This window comes from Dipodomys merriami, unplaced genomic scaffold (genome assembly GCF_024711535.1).
Source record: "Dipodomys merriami isolate MVZ:Mamm:240054 unplaced genomic scaffold, mDipMer1.0.p SCAF_11, whole genome shotgun sequence".
Taxonomy (NCBI): Eukaryota; Metazoa; Chordata; class Mammalia; order Rodentia; family Heteromyidae; genus Dipodomys; species Dipodomys merriami.
The window spans coordinates 39,290,303-39,312,398 of record NW_027202382.1 but is presented as its reverse complement, the minus strand read 5'-3'; the positions used below and the strand labels follow the sequence as shown (position 1 = coordinate 39,312,398).

Genomic DNA, 22,096 nt, shown 5'->3' with positions numbered 1-22,096 from the left:
CCATTTGAGCCACAACTCCACATCCAGCTTTTAAGGGTAGTTAATTGGTGATAAGAGCCTCATGGGCCCGCTTTGAACAGTGATCTTCAGATCTCAGCCTCCTGAGTGGCTAGGATTACAGGTGTTAGCCACTGGCACTCAGCGGAGTTGGCCTTTTGAAGAGAGAACAAAAGAATTCCAGGCAAGGGGAATGGTATAAGCTAAAGTAGGAGCTCTGAAGTAGTGTGGAGTACATTATACAGGAAGTGACAGGTGGTTGACAAGGATCAGGACTTTCGCTCTACAAGAGGAGTTTTAGGAGTAACAGCTAAAGTGTCCTGGGAATAGCATACCAGCTAAGAGAAGTCTTAGTACTTGTCACAAAGACAATGCAAGGCTAAGCTGATGTGATCAGGTGAACATAGAGGTCCTATATGAATGTTCCTGGAGTGTGCTGAGAAAACAGGATCTTTGAAGAGAGCCTAGGAAGGAGGCCCAGGGCGAGGTCTTTGCTGCTGTCAGGACAGAAGATGAGGAAGCTGGAAACCAATCAGGGACGCCTGGCAAGGTCAGATAGAAGGCTCTGGTAATAAGAAACTTTAGAGCATAAAATAGGTAGCCCATCTGTAGGAGATCTGTTAACCTTGTATTTCTCCTAAAATAACTTGTTCATAACAACTTCAAATCACCAGCTCCTATTATAGTACTAGATAGAATCTATTCCTAAATTAGGGAATATATGCCAGTAACATAAATTTAGCTGGCATTTGCCATTCCTATTTATTATTACTAAATAAAAGCTCTTTCCAGGGTTTCTTGGAATGGTCCTTTGGCATTCCCCTGTCAGAACTACAAATTACCCACCATCAGCTTCTAAAGAAGCAAGACACACTCTATGTAGCACCAGAGCAAAGGGAAAATTGTACCATGCTTGTAGAACAGTTATTGGCAAAGGCCTTTCAGGGTCCTAGAGGGGCAAACAGGCCAAATAGGCAGTGAATGGCATGGAACTATCCATCTGAACTTACATCCAGATGCTCTCTTTGGACAGCTTCCCTTTTCTTTCTGCCAAAGTAACCAATCCTTGCATACCCCCTGGGCCAGTGGAGAGAGAGAGCTAGGCAAACAGCCTGTCATTCCAGCCCCTGCACTCCAGGCCTCCCAGCCAATTGGGTTGAATACTGCAGGAATTCCAGCATCCTCATCCAGATCTGTGTGCAGTCAAGTGAGGCGGCAAGTAGGAAATCACCATGAAAGCTGAGAGTTTTTACAACAGAAGAAATGAAAGTCACAGCAATTGCTTTGCAGTATTCTAGACCGCTATCAGATGGTGGGCAGGAATGGAAAGAATGACTAAAAAATGTCTTGGAAGTGATCCTAGAATGTCAGGATCCTTGTCACCTCTTTATCTCATCCAGAACAAATGAGAATTGATGTTGATGAACATTAAAAGAGCATCAGGTGACAGAGGAAAGAACCAAACTTAGACTCAGACATGCTCACAAGTGAACCTACCCCACCTACTTGTCTCAGGGACTTGGGGCTGGCACTTGACTTTTCAGAGCTTTATTTTCAGATTTGTGAACACCTCACACCTGTCACATATACTGATCGTTGTTTGTGTGATCCCCTACATACTTGGAGGGAGGGATCCTGACTGGCTTATTGCCAGTTCAGTGCTTATAATAGATCTGCAATAAATACTTTGATTTTCATTTATAACTCACTTTAGTATCTCCCTGTGACTGTACCAGCAACAGATTGGATTAGCATGATGTCACGTTTGGTGTCCCCTCAAGACCAGTAGCTGATAGAGTAATATTTTTTGCTATCAATCTTAGTCTGCTGAAGTCCTGGCACTTAATGTCTGTCTCCTTTCAGGTTTTTCCCATACACTGTATAGTATACATTGTATACTATACATTGTATAGTAAGAAGTCAAAGAACCTCTTAGTGAAAGTCACATTCGTAGCATCTAGATTGCATCATTAACATTTGATTTTACTTGATTTATCACGTATCTGACTGGGGATACTACTCAGTAGTAAAGCACTTGCCTTAGAATGCATGAGGCTCTGGGTTCAGTTCCTAGCACCATAGAATAAATAAACATATTTGTTCATCTATACATGGATCAATACACCTTTTTGTAAGTAGCAGGTTTCATCAGTGGACTTAAGCCTAATCCATTCAGCATGCCTACTATTACTAGAATGAAACCATTTGAATGTGAATAGCAGGCTCTCAGGAAATGATTTATGCTATCATAATCATTATTATTAGGAAAGAAGAACAGTCAGTGATTTTTATGTTACCCAGTATGAGATAACTGATGGTAACAATGTTGAGAGGAACTGCCATTTCCTAGAATCCAGCCTGTCCTTTATTTCATGGAATGGACTCAGCAGAGGGATGGCCAGAACTCCAAACTCCATGCTGCCCCCAGGCAGAGACTTTAGCCCATCCCCTAGATGTCCATTCTTTTGGAAACCTCCAAAAGCCTTTTAGATATTTCCAAATGTGACTGTAACATTGTAGGTAACATCTAGTCCAGTTTGATTATCTGGACTTTGTTCTTCTGTATGAGACCATTTTGTGTGATCAGATGTAGTGCCCTTTCCTCTCGTAACATTGTCTGCCACTGAAGGGATTTGGTGCGTGGAGATTAGTGGTTTAAAAGTTCTAGGTTGGCCGGGCACCAGTGGCTCATGCCTGTAATCCTAGCTACTCAGGAAGCTGAGATAAGAGGATCGCGGTCCAAAGCCAGCCCGGGCAGGAGAGACCATGAGACTTCTATCTCCAATAAACCACCAGAAAGCCGGAAGTGGTGCTGTAGCTCGAGTGGTAGAGCACTCGCCTTGAGCTGAAGAGCTGAGGGACAGCGCCCAGGCTCAGAGTTCAAGCCCCATGACCGACAAAAAAAAAAAAAAAGTTCTAGGTTGTCAAATCACAGGGCTTCCCAGTGTATGTTTGGCTTTCCACATGTCCCTGGGACCAAGCACATGGCATAAAAGCAATGCCAGCGAACCTGTTCTTTTCCAAATCATATGGAACCATAATCTCAGTCAACAAATATGCTGATGTAAAGCTGGAGTTGCTCACTCACAGTTCTGTGCCTCAGTTTCCCATCTGTACAATGAGGACAGCTACAACATCTACCTCATGGAGTTTTTTTTAAGGATTCATAGTATATGTCAAACAGCTAGAACACCTGGCACATGACAGAAACCTACAGATGCCTATGCCTTTGTCACTGCTGTCACGCCACCTTCCACCCAGATTCTCAAATGCATTGGAATCATCTGAGCAGCTTTTTGTGGTCTGGGCCATGACCCAAGGAGTATATTTAAAAAAAAAAAAAAAACCTCCCTAACAGAGTATCCATGGGAGGCCAGATGTCAGAACTACTGATCGAAAGGATCATGAAATGTTAGTTTCTCACACTGTGAGAAAATGGAAGAGGACACAAAGAACTAGACCACCTCAGAGGCTGGTGACCATCCCCCCCCCCAACTCACACACACATAGCCAGTCTCTTGGGTGCACATTTGGCTGAGACCAACTAACCAAGATGCTGTGTCTTCAGCCAGACTGGGCTCTGCAGATCATGACCAATTATCATGTAAAGGTTTGATCCAGTAGGACCAAATCCTCTATTTGGTCTGAGGAAAATAATCTCTCATATAAGGAAACCCATGTACCTTGCATGTTGAGAGGTTTAACAAATAAATTCACTAGGAATTCCCCAAATATTTAGTACCTGCAAGCCCTTAAAGTCCCTGGAGGAGTTTCAGAAGAAGCTGTGTCCCTAAATGATTGCTTCACCTACATGTGTAAATGCAAAAGTATGCATACCATGCTGGCACTATCTGGGTAACTCTTATAATTAATATTTACTTAAAACAATCATTAGTCTCTGCTGGGTGACATGAAACCCACGTTTGCAATATTTTCAGCTGCCTTCCCCACACCTGTGACAGCAGGCGAGCTTGTGGCAGCGGGAAACCCTGTGGTGTGTACTTCATAAATAAGAGCCTTCATGCACCTGGATGAGCTGCCCGCCTGCAACTCAGGCACTGGGCAAAGGGCCTCAAGATGATCCTATGTGCACTGGGCAGCCCACACTTCAGGCTGGCATCATCACTTCCCTTTGTTTCCCAGACTTAAAAAATTAAACACATTTCCCTTGAGACGAGTGTGGCAGGCTGAATCCACAGAAAAGGTGAAATTTTTCCTCTATTCATAGAGAGCTTCCCCAGTGTGGGAGAGAAAAATCATAATACCAGCCATTAACTGGATGCTAAACAATCTGCTCTTTTCTTTGAACCATACAACTAATAAGAAAGGTCCTCTTACTAACCTCCTTTTCCAGAAGAGGAAACTGAGGCTCACAAGAGATGACTGTCATCCCCAGGCCAACACAGTCAGACTTAGCTGATCTTGTGCATTTCATCTTGATCTTTCTTAACCTGTTATATTTGATGCTACTAGATAAGCTGGAAGAAGGGAAGTGGCACTAACATTCATTTAGTATCAAACAATAAATGTTATAGAAGGAAACGTTACTGCTAGGCAATGTATACATCTTGCCCCAATTAATTCTTACCACTGAAATAAGCTCATAGGAGATAAGTATATCACCATTTTATAGACAGAAACTGAAGCTATAGAGTTTTAAGTTACTTGCTAGAGATCATATAGGTCATAAGTGTCAGAGCCTGAATTTAAACCTCAGCCTGATTCTCCAATACTATAAACATTTTCTTGCCTTATTAAAGACACTAGAGACATTTACCATACACATGGATAATGAAGTATAGTGTTGTACCAGCCCTGAGATGTTTGTCATTTTCCTACTTCTCAGCTTATAATTTCTGTTGTTTGTTTGTTTTTTGGGTCCGGTTGTGGGGCCTGAACTCTGGGCCTGGGCGCTGTCCCTCAGCTCTTTAGCTCAAGGCTATCGCTCTACCACTTGAGCCACAGCGCCACTTACGGCTTCAGCTTATAATTTCTGAAGTTAAAAAAAAAATTCATCCAAGTAAACCATTACCATTGTATCAGTAGCTTAATGTTTATATAGGACTTTAAGACTCTTCCAAAACTATTTAACTGGATCCTTAAAATAGTACTGTGGCTATAGATGTTACAACTCTTATTTTATACTAAGCTTAGACAAGTTGCATGCCCAAGACCAGTAAGGTAGAATAGGAGCTCAGCCACCAAAGCCCACATTCTCAGTTCACTCTGCATGGCATTGACCCCAAGCCTATCTACTAGATGAGGCCTACAAAGTGGGCAGTTTCAAAAGTTTTACTTGAGATAGAGTTGGAGCCCATTGGTGCATACGCATAATCCTAGCCATTGGAGGCTGAAGCAGAAAGAGCAGGACTTCAAGGCCTCTCTCAAAGACAAGATATACAGAAATAGAGTTGGGGCAACCCTTTGGCAGGGGAGCCTAATATCAGCAGCTCCTCCATTGAAGGTGGGGACATCTCCTCCCCACAGGAGCAGGCCAAGCTGGAAGTTGTGGTGATCTGGTGTCTATAGAAGCAGTCACTCTCTCCCTGAGTCCCAGGCGAGAGGAACTGGTGGTTCTGGGCAGATAGGAGTGACTTTACACGATGAAAATGATCAGGGAGGGCACGTGGGTCTGGAGGGGAGCGGAGCTGGCATTTTTTGGCCCTGCAAATAGCTGCCCATCTGCTCTCTGTCAGAATACGTTAGGAGTGCATCTGGATTGCTGCCCCTGAGCCTCGGCTCCAGGCGGGTCATGTGGTTGTCTCCACGACAACTCCAGGAGCACTGGAAACTGCTGTGCTTGGAGCCAGATGCTACTCTGCACATGTGGTCTAATTAGCTGGGGTTCCCTGCCTCCCTACCCCTCCCAGCATATACTACTTCTCCTTTTTCCTCCCTCCTTCCTTCCCTCTAGCCTTTCTTCCATCCTCTGACTGGTTGGCTGGCTCTCTACCCTGTTCATTCTTTCTGGGAAAGGTTCCTGTTGCCAGATCCACAGTAAAGTGATTCCTGAATGGCATGGAGAACTGCCTGGTATGGGCATTGTACAGTGGAGCTAGAGATGCCAAGGCCAGTCAGAGGCCAGTCAGTTACCTCTTATACCTTGGAGCCACCTCTAGGATTGGGACTGATTGGCAGCCATGTACATGCAGTGACTAGCTGCAAATGCTACTGCAAAGGTGAGCCAAGGAACTCAAAGCAGGGACCGATGACCTAGGCTCAGGAGGCCATGGGGAAGCATCAGGCAGCTGGCTTTGAGTTAGGCCCAGAAGAAAGACTTCCTGGCCTGGGAGTGGGGGCCAAGAGCTGCCAGCAGAGGATAACCAATGATTGCTTCTAGTAAATTGTGGTCAGTTCTGTGTTATGGGAACACAAGGGTGTTTGGGGTACAAGGAGCTATAGTTGGCCAGATGAGCAGGGTCACATCTTGGGGACATCTTCCACTTCCTTTCTCTTCTTGGTCCTGCAGGCACTGTGAGCCAGGTAAAAGGTAGTAGCACAGCAGCTGTCAGAGGATGAGGCTCTGAAGGAACAGAGACTCTCCAGAAGTCGACTGCTCAAACACAGAGCTCATGCACTGCTGCCCAGGACATGCTCAGTGAAAAGCCAGTAGGAAATGAATTAAGGTTCAACATCCACCACTTCTTGAATCTCTGGCTCTCAGGAGAATGACCCAGTGAGGAAGAAGAGAACTAATGTCCTGCCTCCTGTATTCCGTGAATGAGCCCAGTCGCACACGCTCCTCCCTGCATATCACCACTCAGCCTAGTACCAGGACAGTGTCTGCACATGCCCTCCTCCTGCTCCTTCTAGACCCTTGGCTTTGATCTCAGTTTCTCCCTGTGTGGTCTTCCTTGGCCTCCTGTCTACCCAGTTAAGGTCACCATAGTCAGATATTTGTTGAAAGGAAGGTACAAGTCCTCCCCAAGAGGTAATTCTCTCCCCCCTCCCCCTGCAGGAGACATCCAAGAAAAGCCTTGAAAGACATTTACCTCTACTAGCACCTGATCAAATGTGAAGTGGAGAATATCCTCTGTGGAAACTGAGAAAACTGAGGCTTGGAGAAGCTCACTTATTCCTTCCACCCTTGGATCTCTGGGTTGCACTGAGCTCCTTGGAATCCCCAGATCACACTAAGTACCCCCCATAGATGGGACTAGGGCTGAAACTGCGGCACATGGAGGAGGAGGTTTGTTGTGAGAGGTCATTTGCAGTCTCTTAGATTCTCCAGAATCCCAGGAGAAAAACCCTGTTTGGGCAGTTGAGCTGAATATTCTGGGCCCTGAGTCAGATACAGCTTTATCTCAGATACCTGAGATACAGTTAGGTCTCTTCCGGGTCTGTGGCCTTCAGGAGGGCACAGCTCCCCACCCCACAGGTGGGGATGAGGAGTCTGTCTTCACAGGGTTGGTAATAGTAACTGTGGGTCCAGAGAGGATATCTATGCTCCTTGTAACTTTTGTGAGGGTCCTTTTTCCCTGGCCAAGTCATGGCTTGGCCTCTGCTGCTCCATCTCATGCCCTGCACAGGTAGTGTATGTGGCATGTACTAGATCAGGGCTGTCAAACTGGAATCTTTATGTATGCTGTGGATGAGAACCACCAAAATTTGAGATTGAAAAAAACTGGTCTTTTGTAGCCCTTTGCTGGAAATCAGAGTCCTTAACTAAACATTTGGCTCCATCAGCTATGGTCTCCATATAACCCCACATAAGCAGGAAGCATCTCTCCATTTTACAAATGAGAAACTTATTTCAGAAGCTTAGGGATCTGCCCTGACTTTCAGACATGTGAGTGGTGGATTTTCCTTCCGTTCCTGCCTCTGCATCAAGGGCTCTGCATTGTGATACATTTCTCTGTGGAGGCCATGGCAGACCTAGTAGAGAGTGACTTAGTCTAAAAACACATCAGAAGTAGAAAGTAGGAAGAGACTTCCCAGCTGCGCCATTTTAGAGCAAGAGAAAGTGAGGCCTAGGCAAAGAGAAGGAATCAAGGCCGGATCAGGTATTTGACTCTATACCACCATCAGTTCACTAGAAACGTCCTACCAAAGCGTGGGCCATGCCAGCCACTGGAAATTCAGCACTGCACAGAGACCATTTGAGAAAGTGATGATAATAAATGAAGGAACCAAGGGTTTAGCAAATAATACCTATAATTCAATATATGGAAGGAGAAGCTGCTCCATAGGGCCCTCTTGGTGTCATGGCACAAGGGACTCAGAAGGTTGGGGGTTCTTCTCTCCAGACTCATTTGTGCTTTAGTTGATCTCTGTGTCCCTTTGCCTTTCACTTGTGAGCCCCATGACCTGTTGCTGTAGCTTTTGTTAGTTGATATCTCTCTTTCTCCCCAGGATCCACCAGGCCTCCAACCCCATCTCATCTGATAGGCTCTGTTGAAGCTGTTTTTACTCCCAGGACAATAAGACCTTCCTTTCTAGACAGTTGGGGCAAGGCATCAGGATGCCACAGTCTTTGTGCTAGACCTGAAATCTGGCTCTGGTGGTGACTGTGATGCTGCCAGCATCAGGTGACTGAGTCAGCAGATGCTTGATACTGACATCTCATGTGTTTGGTTTCTACCCCAGAAGAGAGCTGTAGCTGTAGCTGTAGCTGTGCTGCAGCACTGAAATGCACCACCTATCCCACCCCTTGCTACCTCTGTCCCTGTACCATCATTGCACCATAAACTAACCCCATATAAGGAATCAAATGCATAGATATTGCTATTTCCATCCTATCAGACTCACGAGAATGAGCTTCCTTACGTGAGTGGTTACTGCAAGCATCTGGGGAACCAAAACTCACTCTGCACCACTGCCTCACAGGCCATCTCTTTAGCTGACTTATAGAGTAGCTTCGGCTGGCAGCTCATGTGTCAGATGTGATACTGTGGTTCTCTCTCCTAGTGGCATGTTGTATGAACCCCAGGGCCAGAGAGACTGCTCCAACCTCTGGCTCCGCCATTGACCCAGCTCTGTGACCTCCTCAGGCCAGTGACCTCTCCTCTCTGGAACCTCAATTTCCTTATCTGTAAAATGGAAATGATCATGTCACCTACCTCACAGGTTGTCAGGAAGAATAAGTGAGATAATGCATGTCAAACCACCCAGCACAGGCGAGTGCTCAGCAAGTGGTAGCTAGTTTTAATCACTGCACCTGCTTTCCTCTAAGAGCTGATTCCCATCTGCATTTCTTAGGGGGAGAAAATCTTGAGCTAGTATGCATGAAGACCATCTTCATTGTATCCTCGGCTTCCACAGGTCTCCTCGCTCATCTGCGTTCCTGCACTAATCAGAATTTCCTGACTTCTCTCTGTTTGTCTCGGTTAATGCAGAAAGAAGGGGCTGCTGGCACAGAGGAGCTGAGGCGTGGGCCAACCTGCCTGTGATTTGAATGTCTTTACTATAATCTAGCAAGTGTGGGGGATGGCTTCTGTCAATACTGGAGCTGGGGCCAGAATGGGCAAATACCATCAGCCCAGCCATCTCTGGCCTGCAAATCATCCAAGTAGCTCTTGTCGGAGACCCACATTTCCCCAACTTAAAGTTATCCGAGCAGCGAGCCAGCTTCACAGTGAGACATTGATTCTTTGTTTAGGGCTTGTTATAGTCACAGGGCCCAGGCTGTGGAGCTGTCCCTAGCTTTCCTTACCTAGCTTATAAGTGTTCCAGAAAGCAGCCATTGTCCTGTCACCTCCAGGGTAGCTTGGCTCAGCACAGCCAGGTTCATCTGACTGTCCAGGCAGTGCCCTTCTTTCTCAAGTCCACCTCCTAGTCCCACTGTGTGCTGTGTTATGCAGGCCCAGACTTGGGAGTCAGTAGACCCATGAGCTCTGGGACCTTTCCCATCCTTTCCTCACCCAGGATGGGAATAATGAGTGAAGGTTCGGGGTTCTGGGGAGGATTCAGTGAGGGCAGGATAGGCTGTGTGGTAAAGAACAAGCACTTGCTGGCATTGGCTCTCTATTCTCTACACTGACTCTGGCCAAGTTACTGCTTTTGGAATCTTGCTGGCCCTCTTTGTCCTCTTTTCATTCCCACATTCTAGTAAATTAGGATTTGGCCTCTCAGCCAAACAGAATACTAAAGGTTTTCTGCACTCATTGGGAATTCAACCTACTTCTTCCGCAGCTGCCCAGCTGACATGTGAAGAGGCAAGGCCTTTAGACCTCCCAGGCCTGGTCTTAGGCTCCAGCATGGGATTTGGAGGTGTTTAAGCAAAATGCAGCCTGGATGGGATGCTGGTGATAAATGGAGCCAAATTCCCTGACTTTTTATATTCTAAAGTTTGCATTTATTTATTTATTTACTTATTTTGCACCAGTTCTGGGCCTTAAACTCAGGGCCTACATGTTATCCCTTAGCTTTTTTACACCAGGTAGCACTCTAAGCCACAGCTTCACTTGTGGTTTTTTGATGGCTAATTGGAGATATGAGTCTCACAGACTTTCCTGCCCATGCTGGCATCAAACCATGATCCTCAAATCTCAGCCTCCTGAGTAGCTAGAATTACAGATGTGAGCCACTAGTGCTTAATTAAAAATTATTTTTGACTGATCTGAGATAGTCATCTTCACCTCCGCCAATGGCTCATAGCCTGGCTAATATGGAGTCTGTTTTTAATACTGTAGTCTTGGCATTGGGGGTTTTGAAAGCAAAGTTGAGACCTGTTGACTCACCATGCCACAAAGCAGGTAGCTCTGCTCACGTTAAAGCTGATAAGGATGATTCGGGGGTGTGGTACAAGCCATAATCCCAGCACTTGGGAGTTTGAGGCAACAGAATCATGAGTGAGTTTGAGGCCAACCTGGCCTCAAACATAGCAAAGTCTCCCCTCAAAACATTTAACAGTTGGAGGCACAGCTCAATGGTAGAGTTCTTGCCTAGCATGGACAAGGCCCTGAGTTCTATCCCCCGTACCACAAAAGAAGTGTCAGCAAGGGCAGTGCTGGGACCAGAACTCAGCTGTGTGTCCCATTCTGTCATCCAGGAGATTGCAGGCCTTTGGACAGCACGTCTGCCTCCAAGTTCTGGTTACCGGGGATCAGTGGGAAGAAAGTGGAGCTCTCCTCACCTGAGTCATCAAGCATAGTTGTCCCAAGGAGATAAGAAGGGAGAAGAAGCTAAGAGTGAGGGGGTGTAGAATAGGTGGGGGGGACATGGGGACCCCGAGTCTCCATAAAGGAGAAGTGGATGTGGATGAAGTGATGGGAGGTCATAAGCAAGGACAGGCAGCTGGGAAAGTTAATGAAAGCCTTGAATGCCATGCCCAGAGTCTGGAACCCCCACTTCTGAGGACCCACTGACTGGCCCAAAGCTCTTGCACCCTATTGGGTCACAGTGGCAGATAATTATAATACTTAGTCCAGAAAAGATGGGGGAAAAGTGAACCCTGGCTGACCTCATCAGTCTACAGGGCTTACCGTCTTGTAAGCCTTGAGATCTGTACTTAGTTGAGTGCTCTGTAGTCTAGATCTTTGTAGTCTAGATCTTAAAATTCTTAAGACCACCTTTTGAACTTGTGCTTTATGAATGAGGTCCAATGGGATGATAGAACATGAACACAGCAAAGGTGTGCACAGTGTGTGTCTTCAGAGGAGTGTGGCCATCCCCATCTCGTGGTGTCACCATGACCTCTGGCACAAAATTCAGGGGAGGTACATTGCATGAGAGACCAGCATCTCAAAGCACATACTAGGAAAACAGAGAAGGCAGGGTTGCCAATAGCCTCAGCTTGCCACACTTTGGTCAGAGCTAGAACTTGCTTCCAGTGTAACAAGAAGGCCATGGTGCGCTCAGTCTCATGACTGACCTAAGAAACCTACCATACTTCTTGTTCCTGCTAACCACTCTCAGTATGAAATAACCACTCTCAGTATGAAATTGACATGGAAGGAAGGAGCAGTCATGATTCCTTTTCCTTTCTGATCTGCAAGCCAAAGTCAGAGTGCCTGCAGTATATGCATATATCAAGAAGTAAAATAAAAAGCAGTTGAGTTGGTTTTGTGCAGCATTTCCACTGAGTAATAAGAACAAAACACAAATGCATGCAAATAGTATGGCAGGTCTAGAAAGAGACTAGGGAAGAAAGAGAGCACTTCAGATTTTGGTGTGTACTTTCACACATTAGCACCATTTTGCTCTGGACCCTGCACATCATCACATTGACTGCTGTAGTAAGACCAACTCTGCCCTCAAGAAACATGGTTATTTGCTGGAAGTCTTATTATGGAACTCTTTGTGGTTGTCTGTTTTACCTCTTTTTTTTTTTTTTTTTTTTTGCAGAGCTGAGAACCAAACTCAGCATCTTGCACTTATCAGGCAAGTGCTCTTCCACTGAGCTAAATCTCCAACCCTATGGTCATCTCTTTTAAACTCTAAAGTGGCTCTGTGATATAGGCCAGCACTGTACAATTGTCACTGATGAGGAAAGTAAGTTGACTTACCTGATTCATAGCTAGTACAGTCAGCATTCAAGTACAGGTCTTACGACACATTCTCTCCACCATCTTATATGGATCAACTCCAAAGGACATTTTATGGTTTTATAAATGTGCTTTCACCAAAACCTAGTCTAGTCCTCCCATCTGCCAGGTGTCAGATTGTACTGCTGTGGACAGGATTCCATCCTGTCCCTGAGGTGGACAGGATTCCTTCCTAACAGGAGCTTTCCTTTCAGTCTTCTATTATGGAAAACGAAGCTTATATAAACTAAGGAACTCCATGTGCTCTGCTGTCACAATTATAAATGTTCTGTCTTTTTTTAAAAGATCTTTTCAATTTTTTTAGTTATGGAATTTTTTACTATAAATTATGCATAACATTTCTCAATCTTACTAGCCTATATTTTCACTACATTGACCACCTATCCATACTCTTTGTATCCTCCTCATCCTACCAGTATCCCAAACAAAACCTATTTCATGTTCCTAGCATTGATTTTTCTTGTCACTACTGAAGCCTAGACATTGCCCCTTAGATTTTTCACTCAAGGCTGTCACTCTACCACTGGAGCCACAGCTCGATTTTTAACTTTTTGCTGGATAATTGGAGATAAGAGTATCACAGACTATCCTGCCGAGTCTGGCTTCAAACTGGGATCCTCAGATCTTAGCCTCCTATGTAGCTAGAATTATAGGCCAGAGCCACCAGCAATACAGCCCCTGACATTGATTTTTAAGGATTAGAGTGTATCCATTTTAATCATTTTTTAATGTGTAATTCAGTGATGTTAAGTTTATTTACATTGGTGTACCATGTTGACCCTCCATCATCAGAACTTAATCATCTTAAAAATCTAAAACCTTCCATGCCCTATTAAGCAACTCTCCATTCCCCTCCCCAACCACTGGAAGTTACCCTATTTTCTATGTCAGTGAATTTAATTGTTCAGGGTACCTCATACAAGTATAGTCATATGGTATTTGTCTTCTTTTAGTGACTTACTTCACTTGGTGTGATATCATCAAGATTCAGCCATGTTGTGGCATATGTCAGATTCCTTTTTTTTTTTTAACCAGTCCTGAGGCTTGAACTCAGGGCCTGGGCACTGTTCCTGAGCTCGTTTTGCTCGAAGCTAGCATTCTACCACTTGAGCCACAGCACCACTTTCAGCTTTTTCTGTTTATGTGGTACTAAGGAATTGAACCCAGGGCTTCATGCCTGCTAGGCAAGCACTCTACCACTAAACCACATTCCCAGTCCCTCAGATTCCTTTTTAGGGCTGAAAAATACTTGTTATGTGTAAATACCTCATTATTTATCCACAAAGACACCCTCAGGTTACTTCCTATGGACAGAACATTCTGCCATTGTATCGTGTGCATATTCATCCAGTTACTACTTGTAAGAGCTGTATTTTGTTTGTCCTTATAGTCTCCCTACACAGAACCTGGCACATAGACAGCTTTTAGGTGTTTAGAGGGATACGTGGATCTTTTTTTTTTCTTTGGAGAAGATACTCTCACCCTCCTTAGGACCTCAGACTGAGTGTATATGGAATTTTTTATTTAGAAAATTAAAATCCTAAAGGATAAAATAAGGACTTAATAGCTTTAGTAAGAATCAGCAGAATAAGGAAAGTTGCTGAAGAAGTTGATGGGAGATTGCATTTTTTAACAGCAGTACTGACAAGGCTGTGGATAAAAAATCATTTATTTCTGGAAGTCTCAGAAACCTTTGGAATCACCAACTTCACCTGTTAACAAAGATTCAACTCATTAGTGTTGAGTTTCCAATTGATTCCTTATGTCAAGAAGATAATCCAGGAGGAAAACTTGCCTTTTTGTAACAAAGTCCTTGCTAAGGTTGAGCTGCTGTTCTATTGTCCTTCAGGTCATACGTGGAAAACCCTACTAATTCCGTCTAAGCTCTAGTGCTCACAGCTTGGCTTCCAGGGATTAGCAGTGCCACCAGCCTGTTGTCCCAGTGCCTAGTGTGTCACCTAAGAAGACAAAAGGTTTTATCAATCCAGTAAGAGAACCAAATTAACAAAGGAGGGAATTAACGAGCTTCCTTGCTGTACTCTGCTGTGCTGCAGAACAGAGTGACAGTGGCCATGCTAACTGCCGGCCAGGGATAGACAAGTAGGGAAATGGCTGTGTATTCTTGCTTTGACCTGTGGCAGAAAGCTTTCTTAGCACTTTGCTACCCTGGCATCATTGGCCTCTGATGGGGTGATGAGGATGGTGGTGGTGGTGATGATGATGTGTATGTGTGAATCTAAAGGCTCTACCTACAAAAGGGAATGCTCAGTATGCAACAGAACTGAGGCTTCAGAGCAAAGCCACCTCTGCAGTGGCCAGGTGCTCACTGGTAACACTGGGCTTTGCAGACCGATACAGACAATGCTGACTGCCATTTCAAGATATGTCACCTTGAGCATGTCACTCACATTACCTGTTATCCTTCCGTAAACTCTGCCTATAGTTCCTACTTCATTAAAACTTTCACACTTGTAGAAAGAATTGTGAGGCTGTAAGCACAGTGCTACCCCCAGAGTCTGTATCAGCATGAGATCCAGTGTGATTATTTCCATTGTCTTGGGATGGAGTTGCTCCAGGGAATGAGTCTTCTGTATCTGCTGCCAAGGGAGGCTTTGCTGGGTAACAATGTCACTGCTTTTCTGCAGGGTTAGAACTGAGCCCTGAGGGCTAGAAGTGTGGTTCAAGTGGTAGAGAGCCTGCCTAGCAAGCATGAAGCCCTGAGTTCAAAACCCAGCACAGTTAAATAACTAATGAATTCATTTTTAAAGCTGGCTCAAACGTAAGATACAAGTAATTATTGTGCTGATCAGCTTTCCCTTACTGTAACATATAACTGAGATAAATCAACTTAATAAGAAATGGGCCCTGAATGGTGGGTAAGCTTTGTTTGCCTAACACCAGTTGACTTTTCCGAGCTCAGCTGTATGTGCCCATTTCTTACCATGTTTTCTAACCTGCTGCCTGGAAGGATTCTCCTCTTCCAGACTCATGTGGGCATTTTGTCATTGTCAGCTCCCTCTCTGTGGCACAGGACTGTGTGGCAGTAGTTGTTTCCGTGTCTAACTGACACAGCTGATGTTGTTCCTGGGGTCTTTTCAGTAAAATCCTCCATTGTCACATTCCCTGAAGGTTTCCCATCCATAGCCACATCCTTTTGCCCATTTTTATGGCACAGACATCTCATCCAGGGGATGTCACCTCTAGTAAGTAGACAACAGACTCAGAATATCCCTGTCTCCTCAAAGATAAGATTCTTTCTGTTCTCTTGCAACTAAATCCTGCCTCAGGCTACCCTCACATACAAATCTGGTTGCAAGTTCGCTTGAATTTATCTCTTGCTCTGCAGACATCTTCCTGGAAACACTGGGCCACAGCTCTAGGAGTGAATGCTAATGGCTCCAATGAACATTTCCTCTGAGCAGTTCTAAACCTTCCGGATACCAGTGTCAGTCACCTGGCATCTTACTCTAAGAGCTCTTTACTGTCAAGCCAAGCAGTATATCTGTCACACACAGGACTCCTGAGGTAGGAGTTCTTTAGCCCATGTCCCTTCCAACTGAGGAGCTAGTCTCTGTGCTACCCCTGAGGAAAGGAGAGATGAGTTCAGGAGGGCCTGGCCCTCCTGAGCTCCTGATCAAGATAGATGACTAGCCCAGTTCCCAGAGGTGTACAAGGCTTTGAGAGTACCAAGCAAGAATGTGTGATTACCACACATGGGGTGAGTTTGAGAAGATAGTCCAGGAGGAAGGAATAGAACTAGGCAAAGAAAGAAAGGATGTGGTAACAGTTACAAATGCAATCAGGAAAACAAGGGACACATACCAAAGGACTCTGGGAAAGAAAGCTAGAACCCATTCAGAAGGGTCTGCCTTCCTGGACTGAAGAGCTTTTCCTGTCCTCTCCCACCCACCCACCTTGCTTATTCCACACATGTTGTGAAGTGTGTAATAGTTAGCAAAAACAGATACCGTGCCTGCCCACATGAAGTATCTGAGGTAGTAGGAAAGACAGACAGAAATCATCACATAAAAGTGACAGCTGTGCACTCAGAACTGGTACATGATCCGTTTGCATTTTAGAATCCACCCTGGCCAGACGAACTGGGGTGGACTGCAAAGAATGAGAAAGGAGAGGAACAGGGAGCTAAGTCCTCTTCACTGAGGCACCTTGGGTCTACGCCCACCTTGTGGTTGGCAAATAGGGAGTAGAAAGCATGTGAGACACCTCTCAGGTACAATGGGAAGGACTTGAGAAATCTGACAGACTTATGATGGTTGCTGGGGGCCCTGACAACTAAGAAATAAAGAAACAGATTTGAGGTGCAGTCCTGATGGGATCTTAATTGGGAGTGTGGGCCATTTTGAGTTCGAGGTGTCAGTGGGCCATCCAGGTTGGGGGTAGAGACATGCGGGATTGGAGATCTGGAAAAGTGCCAGCTGACAACATGCATCAAGAGCCATCAGTGTGTGAGTGACACTGTGTATGGATGAGATTACCTGGAGAGAGAATTAATTGCCATACCATGGTCCCAAGGCTGAGAAGCTCAAGTTATAAGCCACAGGAGTGGAATTCTAGCTGGGCTTCCATTGGTTATCAGTAGCTGGTCTCTCAGGCATTCAGCAATGAAGGTGGCACTTTATGCCAAAGTGATAAATGCCAAGAGCAGCTCTTCTCCCTGAGGAACTGGTTTGCTTTTTTTCTTATACACAAACCAGTTTGCATGATTTTCCTTCTTGCTTCAGCAGCCAGGAAGCTCAGATAATTTTGTAACTTAATTTTAGAAACTATATAGGACCAATATATCCAACTATTCCCAAAGAAATACATTTCATCTCTTGGTGTATTTCCCAGCCTTCATTATTTTCTTTGTTTCCTTGGATGTGTGTGTGTAAGGTACCTCACATCCTTTGTAAAATTAAGTAGGGCACAATTGTTTAAAAATAAAACTTTCCCCCCACCCTCATATTTTGGGGTCACCTTTGTAGCATGTGCAATAAGCCTGCCTGGTTTCTGAGCTAATATTGGCTGGATTGAAGCAGGAGAGACTCTTGGAACCTAACACAAGCTAGACAGTAAATTTAACACTCACGTAACTCATTAAAACAGGATAAAAGTGGAGCTTCAAACATTCCTGTGTTTGCCACCAAGTCTGTGAAAGGGGGAGGGGCACCCTTAATTCAGCTCAAGATGTAAAAGTCAGATCTTTCAGAATTGTGAATACACTGCCAAAGTTAAAGACCTGTCTGTGTAGACAAGCACTCCAGATGTGTTCAAAGAAAGCTAGAGGTGTTGACTATACAAGGCTAGGATGTTTTTTAAGCTTAGGGTTTCATTTTCCTTAGTTATAAAAAAGTTTGGTGGACATAAACTCCCTTATCAAACAGCTTAAGCACAATCAACTAGATGGTAAAGTTTATTTTTGATCATCCAATGATTATGGTTGAATTATGATTTGCTGTAACTTAAGATCACTGTGTAAATAAATTTTCAACTGTGCTCCATGATTGATGCCCAAAGGATGGTAAAAATGCCTTGAGGGCTGGGGTAAGAAGGCCACCAAGCAGAAAGCCCAGACACCAGCCACTGCTCTGCCATACACAGATCTCCTTCTCTGAGCACAGGGTTCCATGTCTAAAAGTGGAAGGAAACATTTGAAAATCAATTTTATTGGTAGGCATGTTCCTACCTTTCTATTGGGGCATAGCCATCACATACCCCAGGTGACAGGATCTGACGTTGGGCCCTACCCTGCCACCTGCCTTCTCTGATTTCAAAGTAGGACCCATTCTTCCTGGCACTGTTCCCTCAGCCATAGACTTGAATGACTCCACTAATGAGGATGAGATGAATTACAGATGTGGGAAAGGGAGTTTATGACCAATCACCCTCCTTCCATGCCTCTGACTCGCCCCTTCCCCCTTCCCAGGAGGAGCCCATCACTTTCTGCGAGGAGGCTTTCGTGTCACACTATCGCTCTGGAGCCATGAAACAGTTCCTGCAGAACGCTACGCAGCTGCAGCTCTTCAAGCAGGTACCCAGCTCCCACAGCAAGGATTTATGCAGCTGTCTCCATCTCGGCACTGAGGCTGTAGGCAAGGAGGGCCCCCAGACCAGAGAGATCCAGGAACAGGGGATTGGGTGAAGTGGGTATCTACCACCTGCAAGGCCCTTGACAAATGCACTGCATGGTTTTCTAACTTACCATAAATACACAGCCAACTTTTCAGAAAACTCACAGGTCTGAAGGACCTTTCCTGTCTGGAAAGGGAGCCTGCTCTTTGGGCATGCAATGCAGTACCCAGCTAAGATGGCTTCCCAGATCTGTAGACAAGCTGTTGTGCTTTTTCTTTCTCTCTAGTTTATTGATGGCCGACTAGACCTCCTGAATTCTGGTGAGGGCTTCAGCGATGTCTTTGAAGAGGAGATCAACATGGGTGAATATGCTGGTGAGAAACTGTAGATGGCCCTCTAAGCTGAGGTTGTTCTAGACTAGAGTGTGCTTGGCAAGAGTAACAGGGGCTTCTTTCCTCCTTAATGAGGGAGTGGGAAAAGACTGGTTTCAACCTTGGCCTTGGATAACTCCTTCGCGTTGTGTGGCCCACAGGTCCATCTGAGATCCTCTGTTCTGGAGTCTGGCCTCCCTGTGTAAATGAGACACATTAAATGTTGTGGTCAGCATGATTCAGGGGAAGAGCACAAGATACCAAAATAGGAGAGCTGGATTCAAATGGAGACCCTGTCTCCTGGCCAGCTGTAAAATCTGGATCAAGACATTTCCACTATTTCAAGTCAAGTCTGTTTGCTACTAAAAGTGACACTGGCCACCTCACTGTGCTCCTGCAGAGATAAAGTCACAGTTTGCTGGACTTTTTTCCCAGGACAGTCCATGGTACAGAGTTAGGGCTTGGTAGATGTTTCTTTACAATGTGAATGTGGAGCTGAGTGCAGTGACACACCCCTGGAGTCCCAGCACTTGGGAGGCTGAGGCAGGAGAATCTTTTGAAGCCCAGAAGGTCAAGACCAATCTAGGCAACATAAACCCATCTCAAAAAGTAAATTAAGCCGGGTACCGGTGCCTGTAATCTAGCTACTCAGGAGGTTGAGATCTGGGGATCATGGTTCAAAGCCAGCCTGGACAGGAAATTCCATGAGACTCTTATCTCCAATAAACCACTAGAAAAGCAGAAGTGGCACTGTGGCTTAAGCAGTAGAGCACTTGCCTTGAGCTGAAGAGCTGAGGGACAGCACCCAAGCCCAGAGTTCAAGCCCTATGACCAACAACAACAACAAAAGTAAATGAAATAAAAATTAAAAATGTGAGAAGTGTTGCTTGGTGCCTTAGAACTGGAGGATCTCATTTTTCAGAAGAGGCCTTTGAGGTCCAGGGAAGTGTTGGTGGCTGACTATACTTCCTGAATCCCAACCTGACCTTCCTTCCCTTTACTGCCTTTGAGAGTAGAGATGATAGTATTTGTAGTCTCCGTGTTTGGGTATAGAATAATAATAATACTCATTCCACCAGCCCCTCTTACTGCTGAGCATGTCTGATCTGGACCTCTCATCTTCTGACCAGCTCAAAGCCAGTGCAAGTTCCACCTGTGAGTGTTCCAGGCCCTGCAGCCCATGCCGCATGGAGAACGCCATAGCTAACAAAACCATGCAGTGTCTCCAGACGGTGGCTGATGGTCAACAGGCATTTCCTGAGCACCTCTATGGCCAAAACTGTGTAAACCAAGGAAGACCCAGTTCTGCTCTAGAGAAATTGCTAGTGAGGTAGAAACATGTAACTAAAGAAAAAAACTGCACCCATATAGAAGGATAGTAGAACCTAGTTTTTTTTTTTCCCAGTTGGAATAGGGCTGTTTGTCCTCACTGCATCCTGTGAGAGGTTCCTGCAGAAACAAGGTTCTGGCCACAGTGAGGAATTTCCTTCCTGGAGAAGACATTCAGTTGTTCTGAGCTTCAAGAAGGGCTGTCTCCTGCTGAGACCTCCCTGACCCACTGGATAAAATGAGCAGAGCTCTGCACAGTGCCTCCTTGTAACAAAGGCCAAGTTTGAGTTTACATGGGGATACCCAGCTCTAGTGACTCACAGTGTATCAAAGAATATGTTACCTGTGCTTAGGGGGCTGTTCAAAGGAAAGAGGAGGAAGAAGCTTCCAGAGGAAATGCCATTTCAGCTGGCTGTTAAGGTCTCTAGGCAGAGAGGCTACACAAAGAAACAGTGTTTGTAAGGATCTGGAAGATGGAGAGATTGTTTGTTGGGGGATGCTGGATATGTCCTTGTCAGAGAGGAAGGCTGAACAGAATGGAAGCACAGGATGGAGAGGCAGGGCTGTGAACTTCCTATATCCTGCGTGCTAAAGGCAATTTAAACAGCTCCTTAAATTACAGTTTCTCTTGGCTTCTCTTTCCCCAGGCAGCGATAAACTGTACCATCAGTGGCTCTCTACAGTCAGGGTAAGTATACCTCATTCAGAGCCACCCAGCCCTGTCCATGGGCTCCTGGCAGCCCTCTGCTCTCCCTGGCCACCCACCAAGACTGCCTCAAGGCCCAGAATCCTCTATTCCCTCAGCTGAAGATGCTTTTGTCTTAAAGCTAGGCCATCTTCCTTCAGGCAGAAACTGGAAAGCAGGGCTGAGCAAGGCCTTCTTGGCAAAGGAAAGGAGGCATGAGAGGTATCCCTCTCTTCGTGCCAGCCAACGCCTATTGCATGGGATGTTGTCATCCTACGACATTTCTGGGAATCTCCTTCCAGTGCTAGTATGGTTGTCGTGATCATAGGGAAGCCAAAAGTGTGTCCCTCTTGCTGCTCTGCAATATTTTTTACTCCAAAGGCTCCTGGGAAGATGGAAAACACATCCCTGAGAGTTTCATTTGATTTTTTTTAAGTCTCCTCACCATTCATGTGAACTGTTTCTTGTTGAATTGGCAGCCAGGTACTTAGGACTTCTGGAGACTCTAAAGGATTCAAATTCTTCCCGTACCTTTTCATCAGTTTATCACTGAGCCTACTGTGTGCCAGGCACCAGCTGGGTACTAGGGATTCAGTGGGGACACAGGCCTTGCCCTGGGGTGCTCCCAGCTTGTTTGGAAGGCAGGCACGTAAACAGGCAACACCAACATAATGTGATAAGTGTTCTCCCCCGCCCCAGGGCCAAGTGCACTGCTGCCAAGGCAGGTCCCTTGGAAGTGTCTGCAGTTGGCCGAGAGTAAGCAGCAAGCCGTGAAAGACTTCCTTTGTTCTTCTTGGATGGCCAAACACAACACTTGGCAAATCAGAAGCGAGCAATAAGGACCTGTTGATTGATTGATAAAGGGAGTTTCAATACTCCAAAGGACCATTTAAACAGGATTCTGAGTAATTTTGGAAGGCAGTATGGAATAAATGAGTGGGAGAAAATTTCCTATTGTCTATAACATAGAATAGTTTCTAGGTTGAATTGTAATGTTTTTACTTTAAGCCCGAAATTTTTAATGTGAGCATTTACCAAAAATTGTGCTAAAAGTTGCAGCCAGTAAAATTATATTACTGTCTCTTATTTGGTTATAAACCCATTTGTTCCAGTCTTTCTCCATTTGAATTGAATGAATGAATTTTCCAGGCCACCGC

General features: G+C 45.2%; 1 protein-coding gene across 7 annotated transcripts in view; it reads left to right on the top strand.

Moving 5' to 3' along the window:
• Dennd1a (DENN domain containing 1A) overlaps positions 1 to 22,096 on the top strand; it is a 482,983-nt gene that overhangs the window by 396,505 nt on the left and 64,382 nt on the right. For all 7 annotated transcript variants that reach the window (XM_070013301.1, XM_070013293.1, XM_070013274.1 and 4 more), the window contains 3 exons: positions 18,409 to 18,513; positions 18,841 to 18,928; positions 20,902 to 20,942. In XM_070013301.1, the coding sequence (XP_069869402.1) occupies positions 18,409 to 18,513; positions 18,841 to 18,928; positions 20,902 to 20,942 (234 nt within the window). The remainder of the gene's footprint in view (positions 1 to 18,408; positions 18,514 to 18,840; positions 18,929 to 20,901; positions 20,943 to 22,096) is intronic.